The sequence below is a fragment of the Tetrao urogallus genome (assembly GCF_951394365.1).
Source record: "Tetrao urogallus genome assembly, chromosome: 7".
Lineage (NCBI taxonomy): Eukaryota > Metazoa > Chordata > Aves > Galliformes > Phasianidae > Tetrao > Tetrao urogallus.
The window spans coordinates 21,932,604-21,948,155 of NC_136820.1; the positions used below are offsets into that span (position 1 = coordinate 21,932,604).

Consider the following 15,552-nt stretch of genomic DNA (forward strand, 5'->3'; position numbering starts at 1 on the left):
AAGCAGAGTGATAAGTTTCAAACTGCACTGTCTCTTTCCCCTTCATTTCTTTCTTTGTAGAATATCATGTGCCTTCTTTCTCCAGGAGTGAGCCCATGCTAGATCAAATACTGAGGAGCCAGAAATCAACAATTATTTGTAAGAGAATAGTCATATTCAGGTCAGTTTTTAGAATCCAAAAGACTGCAACAAAAGGAATTATTCTACTGGGCATTAATGAAAGGTAATTTTGCTTTGGAATATGTATGATAAGGCAATAATCACAGATGATGCTTGGAGAAATTAAGGAGTGGGATGGTGGGGTGTTACTCTGATGGAAACAGCAGAGCAACTGAAAATACAAAAAATAATACAAACATATCCATAAGTCCTACTTTGTGAAGCTAACACGATTTCAAAATATCTTTCTGTGAAAGCATTCAATAAAACAAAAACTGGCACTCTGTGAGAATTACAGGAAGGCTTGGTGAGTTTTCTTTGGAGCATGAGATACTGATGTTGTTGGACAGGCTGGGAATAACCAGAGAGGATGTGTAAGTTTCCCTAAGGGCACAATAAATTACTATTTCCAGACAGAAAGACATACTTCATAAAATCGTTTCTTAATATAACTGCTGATGAACCAGGTAGGCAATAAAAACTCAAGATGATTGTTAGGGTCTCAGGTAGGTAAGAATTGCTTGCAGGCTATTTGGCTGAGCACACCACAGAGGCAGATGGAAACAATCCACTGTAAATGATTCACCTACTGAGAGCAATGACAGTCTTCTGCTGAGAAATATTCTTGAAACAAGAAAGTAATTCTTTTGCATCTCTATTGCTTTTGGCACATCCCCTTTTTCTCTGTCTGTCCTTTCACATTGCATCACAGTATAGCATCTGCTGTGCATGCTAGGGCAGGTGCTTGAGGAGAAAAAGCAGCCCAGATAGCTGGAAGAGAAGAGCCAGGCAGAGCTGTAACCATGGAAAACGTTGGAGCGATGGGCAGTTTGTGATAAGGCTTATAGGGCAGCTGGAACTTAGTAGAGAATAGCAGTGCATGGGGATTCTTCTAACTTTGAATAGAAAATTCAGTCCTCTGCATGTACCTAGGGATCCAGATTTAACAAATAAGTCCCCCAAGTACATTTTAAAAGAAGGAACACATCTGTGCTGCTGATGGCCTTGTTACCTTGCTATTTATCTTCATTCCTAATAGTCTGGAAGAACTTAGGTACTCCTCGATATCTCAGACCTTATATAAGAAGTTTGTCTTGGAGAAGCATGGGTGCACAAAAAGAGGTCAAGTAACGTACTGGCTTTCACTCACCAGTTCATGTACATACCTGCAGCTGTAGTGATTACAAACTCATGTTTCTCTCATACAATCAAACAGAAAAGCTTGGAAAAACAGCCACTTCATTTTCTTTTTTTGGACAGGAACAACCATGGCTCGAAGGCATGTGGGAACTCTTCTGCTTTTGATTGTATTTATCTCTGTATAAAAATTAGTGGGTGAGCCCTTTATTGAGAGAGAATTGTAGCACTGCTAAGAAATGCTTTCTCGTGGAAGGGAGGGTTGCACAAGCCATCCTGAAAAGCTGTTTAATCTTCAAACAGAAAGCCAAATTCTTTGTGTTGGATGTTTGGAAACAAGTTCACTGAAGGTAGTGGAATGAGGTTATCAGCTGTCCTATGCATATCTATATGGCGGGATTTAACAGTTCAAGATCTGGCTTTTTATTACTTTTGTTACAAGGGTAGTAATTTTCCTAAAGCTGACTCAGTCCAGGAAAGCAGTTTCACTTAAAACCCTCCAGCAATGTCAAGTGAACAGACCTTAACAATCTGCATGCTTTCTTAGCATTTCCCTTATTAATTAGTGAAATCACCTACCATTAACTTTGAAAGAGGCCTGCTCCCAGGCGTGACAGGCATTTTCCTAGTGCTTACTGTGACAAGAGTCCTGTGAGTTCTCCTTTTGCCTGACACTATCACACCTACAAACTTGTAAGTAAAAAGTCATAGGTACAATGTCTATTGATTACAGCAAAGGAAGGACAGGTTAGTTATCATCTGCCACAGTTTAACAAAACTGCAAACTCTCTGTGTTTCGATTAAGCTCATAAAACTAATCCTAGTAAAAAATAGATAAAAGACACTTTGGTTTAGTATTTCAACTCATCCCATAAGAAAAGGGTTGAGAATTGCAATTTTCGTGAAAGTGTTCTTTTTTGTTATGCAATTAGGATTATCAAATATCATTATGAAGCTATGCAGTTCTTTACAGGTTGTGGATGCCTTTAAATTGAAATCTTATAGGCTGCAGAATAAAGTAAACATCTGGGGAAAAACAGTGCTGCCATGAGCTGGTAAACATTAAATTCATTCACTACTTTGCAAACAGCATTATTCTTCAATTGCTGACAGATATTTCAAACTGAAATAGAGCACCCAGAACTTGGAACCATTGGGCCCACTGGGACCAGTAAGCTCCAATGCCTGTATGAGAACAAATGATTCTTTGAAGCCATAAGGATAGTCAGTTCCTGTACCTGTAGTTTGCACCTTCCTGTCAACTCCATATCCCATCTCAGGGGCTTCAGTTTGTTAGTAATTTTTTAACTATACAATCAATTTAAGTCACCATTAATTCATTCTCCTGAATTCCTTATGAATGCCTTCTCTGAAGTCTCAACTCTCATCTGTGGAGCACGGTAAGACATTAATTCTCTAGCAGGATTAGCAGAGCTGGCATAAAGCAAGTACATGGGCTGAATGCTTCTCATCTATTCATGAACAAGGCCTTTGGTGTTTCTTGAGTTGATGTTCTTCCTTCATCACTATACTCATGACACTCATCTTAGGGGTGATGGCCCCAGTGGCATCACCAGCACCTTACTTGGGACATGTAGCCTCTACTTGTATAGGGGTAAAGGAAGTGTAACTAGCAGCTAGGGTAGATGGCAACATAGCAAAGGGGATCTTAAAATGTATGTTCTTAGGCCTTTTTTTTTTTTTCCCCATCAGAAATAATTCTTTTGATCTTTATACCAGCCTTCTACTGCTGAAAAGGTGCTTTTAACATGTATTTGTCTCTGACTCTATACCTGTTTTTAATTGGCACACAGCCAGTCTGCCAGCTGCATGGGCATAACCAGTTGTGGAAGATGACATGAACAGTCTGAAATAAACCACCCGAGTACAAAGTTTGTTAGTAACGCCTACAGGCTGAACGTGCTGATCTATTTATAGACCCATTGAATCAGTAAAGTCACCCAGCTCGATCTGTATCTTTGAGGTCATTCAGTAGTGTGCCATTCTGTCAGTCTTAGAGATGGCTGGAATTTTGCTCTTCTTCTTGCCCACCACTGTCTCTTGCCTGGTGGGTAGGGCTTGGTTTTGTCTGGTGGTTTTCTCACATCTGCAGATGACCTTTTAAACAGGGCTATAACATTAGCAATTTTTAATATCCTTGTATTGAGTCAAATTTGTAAAATACATTCATACACTAAAAAACAATTCACTTAGCTTAAGTAAATTAATGCTATTTACTTTAGTCATGTTCTCTATTCTCCCTTTTAATCTTCTAAGAGCAGAGAACACTCAAGGAACCACAGTTAGGCACAGCTCTTTCACTCAGATCCCATGGCCCAGAGCAGCTCCCTCTGTCATGACAGGAGCACCCATTCGTTTTGGCCCTAGCCAAAAGGCAAGCTCATCTTTCCATGTGGTGCTGCCAAGCATCTCACTTCAAGACCTTACTTTGTTTATCCCTAAAATACATAGATGGTTTTGAGACTGTCCAGCTACTGCAGCATGAGAATGTTCTACATGAACAGCGGTGAGGAACATGCTGAAAGTGATGCAAGGGAAATAACTTTTCTTTCCATTGTAGGTAATATTTACCCTTAGAAAGGTCAACAAGGGGAAGCACAAGCCCCAGTAGTGACACAACTTATTTTTCTAGGCTGACCCCAGTGAAACTGTTATAGCACCTTCCAGGTCAAATACTGAATATTTCCTTACTTCATTTGCCTCCGTTTTACTAAATAATTCCGAGCCGGAGGTAGGAAGCACATTTTGGATTTTTCTGTTATCTGTGTGGATGCAAATGCAGTATTTTCCACAAAGATGTTCCATTAACCAGTCACAGATGTTAGATGATTCAGCTTAATAGCTGCTATTTCTATTTATATAGAGAAAATAATTTCCTGTTTTTTACTTAATTTTACTTGCTATTTTAGTACTATAATGAATAAGTTTCTGTAGTGTTGCAATTTATTACAACTGTAACGAAAACACACATACGCATCCAACCCAAAGCAACAATCACTCTTTTCTTCCCCGAGAATGCTGGTAGATTAAGCAATAAGATATTTTTTCCCCTAAATTAAGAATTCACTGCTGAATTCCTGTGCAGAAATAAAACAAAGAAAAAGGGAATGTAACAGTGACTCCACTTTAAACAAGCCATCCTAGCTCTGTCCTACAAGACTTTTGAAGTGACCCAAGTGACTGCAATTGAAAAGTACAACAGACACTGATAAACTATATAAAATATACCACTCCATGGAAAGCATTCCACTATTACAATTATCATCTGAAATACAACATTGAATCCTCAAAAAATGGATGAAGGAGAGTAATATCAGAAATATGGCAAGAAGTGGAAAAAACAACCACTCCTCTCTAAATGAAATAGAAATGCTTTTATTTCAAATATTATCTGAGAATCAACAGCTCTTAGATCATAAAGAAAACTTCGCAGCTGCATCTTGGAGGAAAAAAATAAAATCAACAGAAGCAAGCACAAGCAGCCCTCTGCTTATCCATGACAGTTAGCCATTGCCACACTCACAGATGACCCTTGATCTGGGTCAACTCATGTGGGCCAGAGTATCAGGGGATTAAGATCTGGGTTCTTCCACCTGAACTGGTGGACTGGATGAGACTGCTTTAGGTCTGGCTCCCTCCAGATCACACTATCCCTCCAAATGCCCAGCCCCTGGGCTGCCACTTGTACCTATCACTCATGGGCATACACTGTTTATTCCTCTCTAGGTACATAGGCTAAGGACAACACCAAGTTGAGCAATCAGGCTACACACTACATGGCCACTGTTCCATCAGCAGAGATACAACCAACATTACTTCGTCAGCTTTTCACATCTTCCCAGGAAAAACAAACAAATAAACAAACAAAAATTCTACTAACAGCATTCTACTAACAGTGTGCATTTACAAGGGCATAGTAGTGTCCTTCCTTTGCCAGTAGCTGGCTGTGGGTGCCCTGCTCCACCACCCTGCCATTCTGGATCACCGCAATGATGTCTGCATTCTGTATGGTTGTCAGGCGGTGTGCAATTACAATGCAGGTTCGACCTTGCCGGGCATTATCCAGAGCTTTCTGAACAATCTGCACACAGATGTGAAAATGCTGTTAGCAATTGTACAGCCTCAGATGTAGGAAACACACTTGATATCTTACTTTTATTATCACCTGAATATATGTCCTATAAACTACGTGTATATACGAGACATCCTTGCCTAACAGGGTTTCCCTCAGTGAGAGAAGTCATTGACAGTTGGGTTCTCGGACATCAAGGTTGTGTCAGAACACAGATTCAGCATTTACTACCAAATACAAGTAACTGAAAAACCCAGAGTGTAATCTGAGCCGCTTTTTTTTTTTTTTTTTTTTTTTTGTGACATTTTTATTGTTCCAAAAGCTTTTTTTAAATGAAAAGGATCTACTGCTTAACTTATGCACAGCTTCCTACTGTTTTTAAATTCACAGCCTAAAATGGAAATGCTACTGTGATACACCTGCTTGTTGTTTTTTTTCCCCCATAGCTGACTAACTGCATCACATTACGCTGATTTTCTTAATTTTTTTCTTTTATTCTAGAGAAAAGCAACTAACCATATATAGCTGTAAGTAATTCACGTGATGATCATTACTCACCTTTTCACTTTCTGTGTCAAGTGCAGAAGTAGCTTCGTCTAGAAGCAGAACAGCAGGATTACGAACCAGAGCTCGGGCAATTGCTATCCTTTGTTTTTGACCTCCAGAAAGTTGTGTTCCTTTCTCACCCACCCGAGTATTATATTTCTGAATGTTTGAAGGGGAGGAAGAAAAAATAAGGCTTAAGAATACTCATAGAGAAAAGTAAAGTTTCACTTGTAGCAATAAAAACATTTAGGTTAGATTCATGAAAGAACAGTACAAATGGTTTTAATAAAGCTAAAGTGTTATAAACACCTCCAGCATGAATGGTTGTATAATAAGCCACCTATCTATACTTGATCTGAAAATTTCCTTCCCCAAAGACTAGAGCAGCTCTTGAATGGTACTGCCAGTGATACAATGTTAAGGTGTCCAGGTAACACTTAACCATCACTGTATGATCATGAGAGTAACCATATGTTTCCTGACACATACATCAAGGACTGCATCCTGTGTTACTCATAAACAACTGAAGAATCTCAAACATTATTAGTAGTGACAAAACTATAGTATTTTTCAGCATCATGACACCATTTTCAGTTATGCAGAGCTACAGCGAAAACAAGCCATCAAAGAATTTTTCCTTGTTAGAACCAAATTCTATGCAGGCATGAAGGTTAAACATCAGGCAATTCACTTTTGATTTATTAATGCACAGTATTTTAAGAAACACTGCCTGTCCATCCAACTAGATACAAAACATTTAGTTTTGTTGAAGTATTGTAGAAAAATCAATCTTAAAGTAATTTGAGAAGTTTCAGCTACAGAAGCAAAAATAATATTAAAAAATGAGGATATGAGAAAATGCTTGTACAGTGTCCTTATTCTTTCCCACTCATACTGCTTTGTCTACCACTACATTCATACATACATTCATACACTGACTTACTTGAGCAATCCAGCAGGGATTTTAAACAACACACGTTTTGGCATCTTAAGATATCAGTTATCTTTAAAATACATTCCTCATATAAAGGACATTATAACTACATGTTTTCATTTTTATTTTTGTATTGCCTCTCTCCACGTCACTCCAAGCGTCTAAAGTGCACTGTGAAAAGCAGATTGCTGTTTCTCACCTCTGGCAGTTTGTCAATGAAGGCATGAATATTTGCTGCTTTAGCTGCTTCTTCAATTTCCTCCTGACTAACAAGCCTATCGTTGTCTCCATACTGAATATTTTCAGCAATGCTGCAGTCAAACAAAATGGGTTCCTGTGACACTAGACCCAGCCTGGACCTCAGCCATTGTAAATGCAAAGACTTGGTATCAAATCCATCTGCTAACTAGAAAGAGAAACAGAAAAAAAATGATGTGATATTGACTACAGAGCTCATGCACAGATACATAACGTAAAGAGGAAACAAGGTGTATCAGGAAACCTGTTAAATGTGAAATTTCCATCTGAATTCAAGTAAATTTTGCATGTGAAGTGGAACAAAAGCAACACTGTGGATAAATATTTATTTTCATTATTTTTTAATTTCATGTGTTTTTCTTTTGTTTTCTGGCAGATAGAAGCATGGAGCACATAGCAGAGGCTGTTCCTGCAATCCTTCTAGCCCTGCAAAAACCAAGCAGAACTGGGATCCTTGTGGGAAAGCTCATCCTTAAGAAGCTAAATTAACAATACGTATTCTCAACTGTGGGCCTTTAACTCAATCTTAAAACCACCAGGAAGGTTTCATCACATCTTTGATAACACATTAACAGTGAATGCATCAAAAATCCTATTACATCCTTCTTAGGTTTGTACTGTGTGAAGAATGTGTTTTTGTCTCTAATGTGTGAATTTATATTCTCAGATGATCTGCACACAGTCAAGCAGACGACACGAATGCTCTGGCCCAGAGTGATCAGACACTTAGAAGCTTTGAGGAGATAGCGTAGCCTGAAACCATCCCACTTGGTGGTGTATCAGTCCTGTGAGCCAGTGTACTGTGTCAATCCCATGCATTAGCCACTAGTGCCGGGGCAGGTAGCAACAGTTGTCTGGAGGTTGTCTACAGCTGCAGCCTCAGTAACCCACAACTCATTTATGAGTCATCTCTCCAGAGCTATAGCCAAGATCATTTAAGACCCCCGAAGCCTTAGAAGATGAAGAATTATGTAGATACAACGATTATGAATAGCCACATAAGTCTACTTTACCACTTGTCCTTCCACAGGATCATAAAATCTCTCCAAGAGCTGAATGGATGTGCTTTTGCCACAGCCACTGCTTCCTACTAATGCCAGAGTCTGTCCTTTGTTAACCTTCACATTAAGTCCTTGCAAAACTTGAACTTCTGGTCTTGTTGGATATACGAAATTGATGTTTCTGAATTCAATGTTGCCTTCAAAATTACTCTGAAAAGTAACAGAATGTTTGTATGGTTATATTTTCATTTATCAGCTTTAAATAAAATAAACAGTCAAAGACTTTAAAGTGTTGAATGAGAAAACTGACCCAGAAGTATGAGACAGTGATTTTGAAATAGTTTTTGTTGTTCTTTGCAATCACATATTAGATCAAGTTTAGTATTGTCATTTATAGGATGATCTCTAGTTGCAAATCACTAGATCCTTTTGGAATAACAGTTCTACGCATTTCTCTCCTGCATTTATATTTACTTCAGCTTTCAAAAGGAGTATCTTTACACAAACAATGTTAGTATTTTTCATTTGCTACACATCTAATTGAGGCACTTTTCCTGGTATGATCTATCACATTTACTCTCCTGATCTCACATTGCAGGTAGCATGACTTGAATGAATACATCACAAGGTTAAGATCAGATATTAAAGTAAGAGAGGTAAATTCTTTAGTAGGTAATTTACAGGCACGTATGACAAGCGAGTGTTTTGAAAAGCAACAGCGATCATTAATCAGCCATTCTAGACAGGCAGATCTCTAAGACCAAATGAAAGAATGGGGCAGGCATTCAGACCTTGCCTAGTTGCCTGCTTCCTCTTGGTAGGAGCAAGTCCCACATAAAAACTAGCAACGTTCTAGGAATGCTAGCACAACAGCTGCTTTAAGGGGCTTGCTCAAGACACGTGCACCAGTTTTTGAGTCCAGTCTAGACTATACATATTTCTATCCAAGTTTTATTTTGCCATAGATTTTCTACCAAATTTTTCCAAGTCTATGCCTGAGAGCTCTGTTTCAAAGATACACAAAGAACGTAATTAAAAAGTTTGAAAATCCTGTGTAAGATCTTAAAGTTACTGAAAGTGGATTACAGTTTCCTGAGCAGGGGCTACTGTCTAACACCTACGAGTGAGATAATTTTCATTTGTATGTGTAAACGTAATCCTTCCACATCATGTCAAGTTTCTGCACAAAGTTTATTTGCCAAGATCAGCTTCCTTAATGACAATGTTGGTTTAAAGACAAGACATTTTAAACCTCTAGAGTAAATCATATTATTCATTAAGTTAGTCTTGACTTCCCAAGAACACATTTTCTTATAAGAGAAACAATTGTAAGGGGATGGATTTTGGCAAAACTATTCTTTCTCTGACAGGGCTATTCTACTGTTTATCTGCAAAAACAGTAGTAAACTGCACTTGTGTTTTATTTCTCCCGTGAACCTTTACACAAAGGCAATGAATGGTGAACTGACATTATCAATGTTTTCCTGAAACCATTTAAAATGTAGGGCAGTTGAATGAAAAATAATTTCAGACCCATTGAGAGCAAAACCACATTTAAGGTGACAGATAGAAGGTCCATTAAAAAAAAAAAAAAACCAAACTAGCCAGGCAGTAACACTATTTTATACAGCGTCTGTCTTTAGTGATGCTCTACAAAACGTGAGGCAGTGCAAATACAGTTGTAGACAACAAAGCATTACTAATAAACGTCATTCAAGGTTTTTCTGAAAAAAACTCACCAATTTTTCACCTTCTTCACTGTAACTGTCAATTTGAGGTTTTCTATCCAAAAGTTGAAAGATTCTTTGAGCTGAAACTTTAGCTTTGCCATAATCTGGTGCCAGAGAAGCAGACTGACCAACATTCATAGCTGCAAATATGACAGAAGAGAAGACTCTAAAAACAAAAGATAAAGAATCACTTGTTTCTGGTGGAATGTGCTGTTTTCTTCACATATAAAATAAACCTTCAAAAATAATGACATATCTCAAGAGGCTATGAACATTAATTACTATTTTATAGATCAGTAGTAGAGTCACAGTAAAACCCTCTGCTTGGAAGAATGTGAAACATTAAAGACTCCTCCAGAGATGATGCACTGCTTGCAGTCACAAGTGTGTATTTGGGCAGTGGAGCCTTTCTCCAAAACAACCCTTTTGCCCAAACTGCTCCCAAATGGACCACGAATTCGGCAGTCTCCACATCCCATTACCTCTGTAAGTAGATTAAATAAGCACACACTGAAATATTATCCCATATATACCCATCTTTACCTTCACAAACAATACTCACATAAATACATTTTCAAAGTTAGTCAAACAACGAGCAATGAGCCATGCCCCAAATCTGAAAACTGCTGCATTAACGAAGTAGTTTGCAGACTGAGCTATTCCATAGGTAAATCCATACAAAGGAGCTTTTTTTAGAGAATCTCTGTGAAAGGGAAGACATTTTCCATAAATAATTTGTAAAATAGAAACAACAGACATTGGCTGGGAGATGACCAGATTTCTGGGTTAAAGTTTTCAAGCAACACACTCTGACCCTGAAAGCATCTTACACCGTGACATGGAGTTGTCCATAGAACATAAAACTGGAGTAATGACATCTTCAGTTATGCTATCTTGAATTGATCCCTTTTCTTTCCTATAGCAGGGCAAATCACTAGAGCAGATTTTTAAAAATCACATTTTAATAAGCTGGATCATCCGTACTGGTTATTGAGAAATAGGTAGGCTTCAGCCCAGCCAAGGGCTGCCTGTAGACGGCAGCCAGGCCTTCCCATCCATGCAGAGACCTCTTATCCCAGTTTGGAACAGGGACATGCTGCTGATTTTTCCCACAAGGATACAGACTAAGCCTCTCTCAATTTGTCTTTCTAGAGAGGTTTCATTTGGTGTAGCTAATTTAGTGCACACTGAATCAATCAGGAGGACTCTGCCCTCATGGTCTAGAATGATCACTAAAAAAAAAAAAAAAGATCTTCTTTTCAGTCTGAGCAATAAATCAGAGACCTCTGACAGTCCATGCAAGCATATTACTTACGTATTGGGCAATGCTAGTTTGCCAGATATTGAATTCTAACATTGTTTTGGATTATGACAGTTTATGCAGTGCATAATTTTCAATTCCATCTTTTATATTTTTACGTCAGAAAGAAAAACAAACCAGATCTTATTTTGTTTAAATAAAATGGAATTAGAGAAATCTGACATCCCTTGTGATTTGAATGTCTTTCAGCAAAGAGACGTTAGTGGCAAACAGAGGCTCAAACAAAGGAAATACATGAAGTTCATTTGAGGTTTCAAAGGCACACAAATAAAATAAAACTGGTTTGTGTTATAATGAGCATGGTATGTGAATTGACTGTCCATTTCTTAGTTGATACCAATTAATCCAGGGTACTGAAATTGACTGAATAGATGTCTTACATTCTATACACACACAAGCAAACGATATTTAAGTAAAGCACTAGGAAAATGCATTTTATAAAGTATTCAAATAATGAAAGGACAAGTCTTGCATATGTTATTCTCCACACTGCATATAAGAAAGCATATTAAATTGTAACTAGTGAAAAAATTTCACACATATGGAAAAGAATACCCTTCCCAATCTTGTGGATATCAGATGGTTTGCAAGAAGTGTATCTAAAACTAAGTGAAAGGTTTAAAATGTTTAATGAACAGAATTAAAGAAAAAAGATCCCACCTATATGGACCATTCAAACTGTTTATGTACTTCTCATAGAATGCTTCTTCCCTGGTCAGTGAGACAACAGTTCTTATATTTTCAACTGATTCTGTTGAAACCTAAATTGGGAGATTAAAAAAAGAAATAAATACATAAAATAAGAAAGGTAATTTCTTACAACCATCTATGACATATCTCCCAAATATCTGATCTTCTCCAACATTCATTAGTTTACATCAGAAAGTATTTACTTTAGGAAAAAAGCTTGAGGTCTTTTATGAACAGAAGCCTACAGCAATGAAGTTACTCACCCCCAGGTGAGTACAAGACAAGGGGAGACTGAAGATGACAAGGTACTTCAGTTTTGGGCCTTTGGGTCAGGACACAGGAAGTGTCAGCAGCCCTTGCCCTATCTCATAAGTCACAATCCCAGCAGATAAACCCTATGTAATAAAATAAGAATAAACCCCAATCATCTAAACAATGGGCATTTTTTCACAGAGCAATTCTGCCTCCTGGAAAAGCACTATCAGGTAAATGAAGGCAGTACCCTAAATCTCATAAGTATATAAATAGTTTGCATTTTATGATGGAATTAAAAAAAGAAAAATTGTGTTGGTGCTTGGCAGCTGAGCTCTGAGACACTTCTAGCTACAGCACAGGCACAAACCATAGCAGTACTGGGGCTGCTGCTGTTACAGCTGCCCCTGCCCAGAAATCTGCTATGGAGGCATTCAAATGCATTCTTATTTACAGATGTTTTATGTTATCTATGTTTTGTTTTCCTCAGGGATATATAAACATTCCCTTCATCCCCCATCCTGCCCTCTCCTCTCTCCACTTCATTTATCTTAGATAATTGAGTCAGCTGTAATATAGCAACAATGTTGCCCTTAAAAGCATCTCACACCATAACCCTGTAGTTAAAATTGGAGAACTTACTCTTCCAGCCTCCTCCAAAGCTTTTTGATCTTTTGCTGCATGACCAGACACAGAGCTAACATTTGCAGCATTTGCAGCAATAACGAAAGGAATGCAGGCCAGGATAAGCAAAGTCAGCTGCCAGCCGTACACAAAAGCAATAATGACAGCAGTCAGAAGGGTAAAGACAGTCATAGTCATCAGTCCAAGCCGGCTTCCAGTTGCCTAAGAAAACCCCAGAAACCCCAAGATATCCATCATTAGATTTTCTTAGTTATATCACCACTTGAAATTACTATTTACTCAAGGCCAGCAGTTCAGCTGGAAAACTAAATCATGAGTGGTAACACCCACTGACATTGTGCATCTACTTATGTAACAGTTCCTCGACATTCCTCTTATCTGCCAGCATTCAGGCACCTTCAAGCGAGGTTAAGGATGTCTGAAGAGTTGCTCATGCCAGCTGTCTAATGAAATACACACACTGTCATACGCATGCACACGAGACCTCTTTCACTAACCCAGGCTCAGGAGACTGCAGCACTGTTGCAGGAAAGCAGGCTGGAGGCTGAGCTTTAGGTTAGCAGAGTTTTGTTCCATTGATAGCCATCCATTAAGCCATCCCACCAGCAGCAGTGGAAACCACTCATCCTCAGGTCCTTGTAGAGCTGCATCTACTCTTTTTCTGGGAATCCAAACCCAATTTGGCCACGCTGAAGAAATGCTTCATCTCAGCAGGTGATGAGTGGAAAAAATACTAACTCATACTGAAGAATTCCTATCTTCTCCCAGCCTGTATAACCTTCTCATCTAGGGACTTCAAAAAGAGACATAATTTGCATCCAGCATCAGGATGGCTTCTGGCAGGCAGAAGAAAAAAGGTTTGAAAACCGCCCTGTAGACACAGCTCGTCTTCCACAATTTGGCTTGATGGAAAAAATAAAAATCCAAACAAAAATCCCTGGGCAGGAAACAACATTCTTTTCCTTTGCCAAAGACTTTCCTGCCCTAAAAAGACTTTTCTTGTTCAACACAATTTAAAATAGTAATAATTAAACCAATGCCAAGGTGAATTGCTGCCATATGTTCCAAGGGCTGCACATAAAGATGGATTTGAAAATTCAGCCAGCACAGCACGAAGCACGCACTTACTGACACACTGAGTGCTCCAGAGAACACACTATCCTTGGAGAAAAATTCATGCCCTGGCTTTTATAGTCAGATGACCCTGTGTACCTATTTTTTCTACTTCTGCCCTGCATGGTGATGTAGTTCCAATTTTCTTCAGTGGCATTGAACTTTAAATAACACAACAAGTTTGTCAAAGGCTGTTAATAATATTAGCCCTTAAGGAAGGAGGACAGAAAACAAACAAAAATCAACTGACAATGAAAAATGCAAGGATTAAAGAGTTTTTGATTTACAGGTTTGAAAGAAACAAAATCATCTTAAAAATAGTAAATGTCTCTCTTGCAAGTCTGCAAGACAAGGAATGCTGATGAAATGAGCAGTAGGTGCTGGAACTGTGAAGGATTTGCCACATTCTCCTGCCCATGTCCAGAGTCCTCCTGTTCAAAATTAGTACCTTGAGTCATCTCCTCTCTTGGATATTTACTTTTTTAGTGTTCTTTATTAATGCTATGTCATTTCTTCCCATTTGGCCTCCTTGTGTGTGAAGCATGTTTGGTAAGGGACAGGAAGAATTGTCTTCATTAAGGACAGTAAGGGTCTGCAGCATCTACAGCTGTAGGCTTCAAGGCACCCAAATAATACACAGTATGTAATGCTAAAACCTGGTGTCCACCAATTCTGGTCCTCAGCACACACACACACAGATTTCACTTTGCATGGTGAAATGGTCTACAGCTGTATGTTTAAAGGTATGCAAAGAGATAATGAAAAATCATGAATATCTGCTGCATTTTTAAGAGATTTCAAATTATCAGTCAGAAATCATTCCTATGGTGTCAACAACGCGATTTTTAATGTATCTGTCACCCTATGGGGGTAGATTTATTACTCTGTATTCTGAAATAATCTCAGTGTTCTTGCCAATGGCAATTAATATTGGTAAAGAAAAAAATACTAAAAAAAAATATACAAACATGAAAGAATCAACGCACCCCTTTGACTTGGGAAGCATCTGTAGCAAGTCGAGTTAACAGAATTCCAACAGCATTTTTCTGATCATCATACCATCCAATCTCCTACAAAATAATTACAAATTTTTGTTTTATAAAGCCACATGTTCTTATTGTGTTTCAGATAATCAGGATAACTGGTAAAATGACTAAATGTTTCCAGATAATGTAGCATAAAGGAAAATGGAAGTACAAATCAGTGATGGATAACTACTATTATTAACCTTCCAAGTAATAGAAAAAACTTAAGAGTGTGAAAAATTAGGTATTTTAGCAGAATAACAGTAAAGGTAATGTAAAGTTCCTCCAAATGTCAGGCAAGTTTTATTATAATCTCTTTTTACCCAGTCATCCTTTGACTGAAGATGTTAATATTCCCTTTTTATAGGTTGCAAATTTGCATATTTGTAGATTTGGGTTTTACTTCCTCTTTGTTTTTCCAATGGCAATGGGTGATATTTTTAATCACTTGAATTTTCCCTCACCTATTCCCTTTTGGATGATTCTGTGAACAACCAGGCTCTTGCTGGATGTCCCCAGCAGGTACACGGCGCATTAAGTTGTGCATTCGCAAAACTACTATGCAAGCAACATGAAGTTGCATGAATTGATTAACAGGAAGGGTTTAATACAAGTAACTTCACTCTTCTCAATTAATTCTTGATGCAA

At 38.2% G+C, this 15,552-nt stretch overlaps 1 protein-coding gene across 1 annotated transcript in view; it reads right to left on the reverse strand.

Moving 5' to 3' along the window:
• Window positions 1-5,206: 5,206 nt before the first annotated feature.
• ABCB5 (ATP binding cassette subfamily B member 5) overlaps window positions 5,207-15,552 on the reverse strand; it is a gene marked incomplete at both ends in the record, with an annotated part of 34,037 nt that continues 23,691 nt past the window's right edge. The window contains 9 exons of the mRNA XM_079538123.1: window positions 5,207-5,398; window positions 5,948-6,094; window positions 7,069-7,275; window positions 8,141-8,338; window positions 9,868-10,024; window positions 10,421-10,561; window positions 11,840-11,940; window positions 12,764-12,967; window positions 14,866-14,949. Of these exons, the coding sequence (XP_079394249.1) occupies window positions 5,207-5,398; window positions 5,948-6,094; window positions 7,069-7,275; window positions 8,141-8,338; window positions 9,868-10,024; window positions 10,421-10,561; window positions 11,840-11,940; window positions 12,764-12,967; window positions 14,866-14,949 (1,431 nt within the window). The remainder of the gene's footprint in view (window positions 5,399-5,947; window positions 6,095-7,068; window positions 7,276-8,140; window positions 8,339-9,867; window positions 10,025-10,420; window positions 10,562-11,839; window positions 11,941-12,763; window positions 12,968-14,865; window positions 14,950-15,552) is intronic.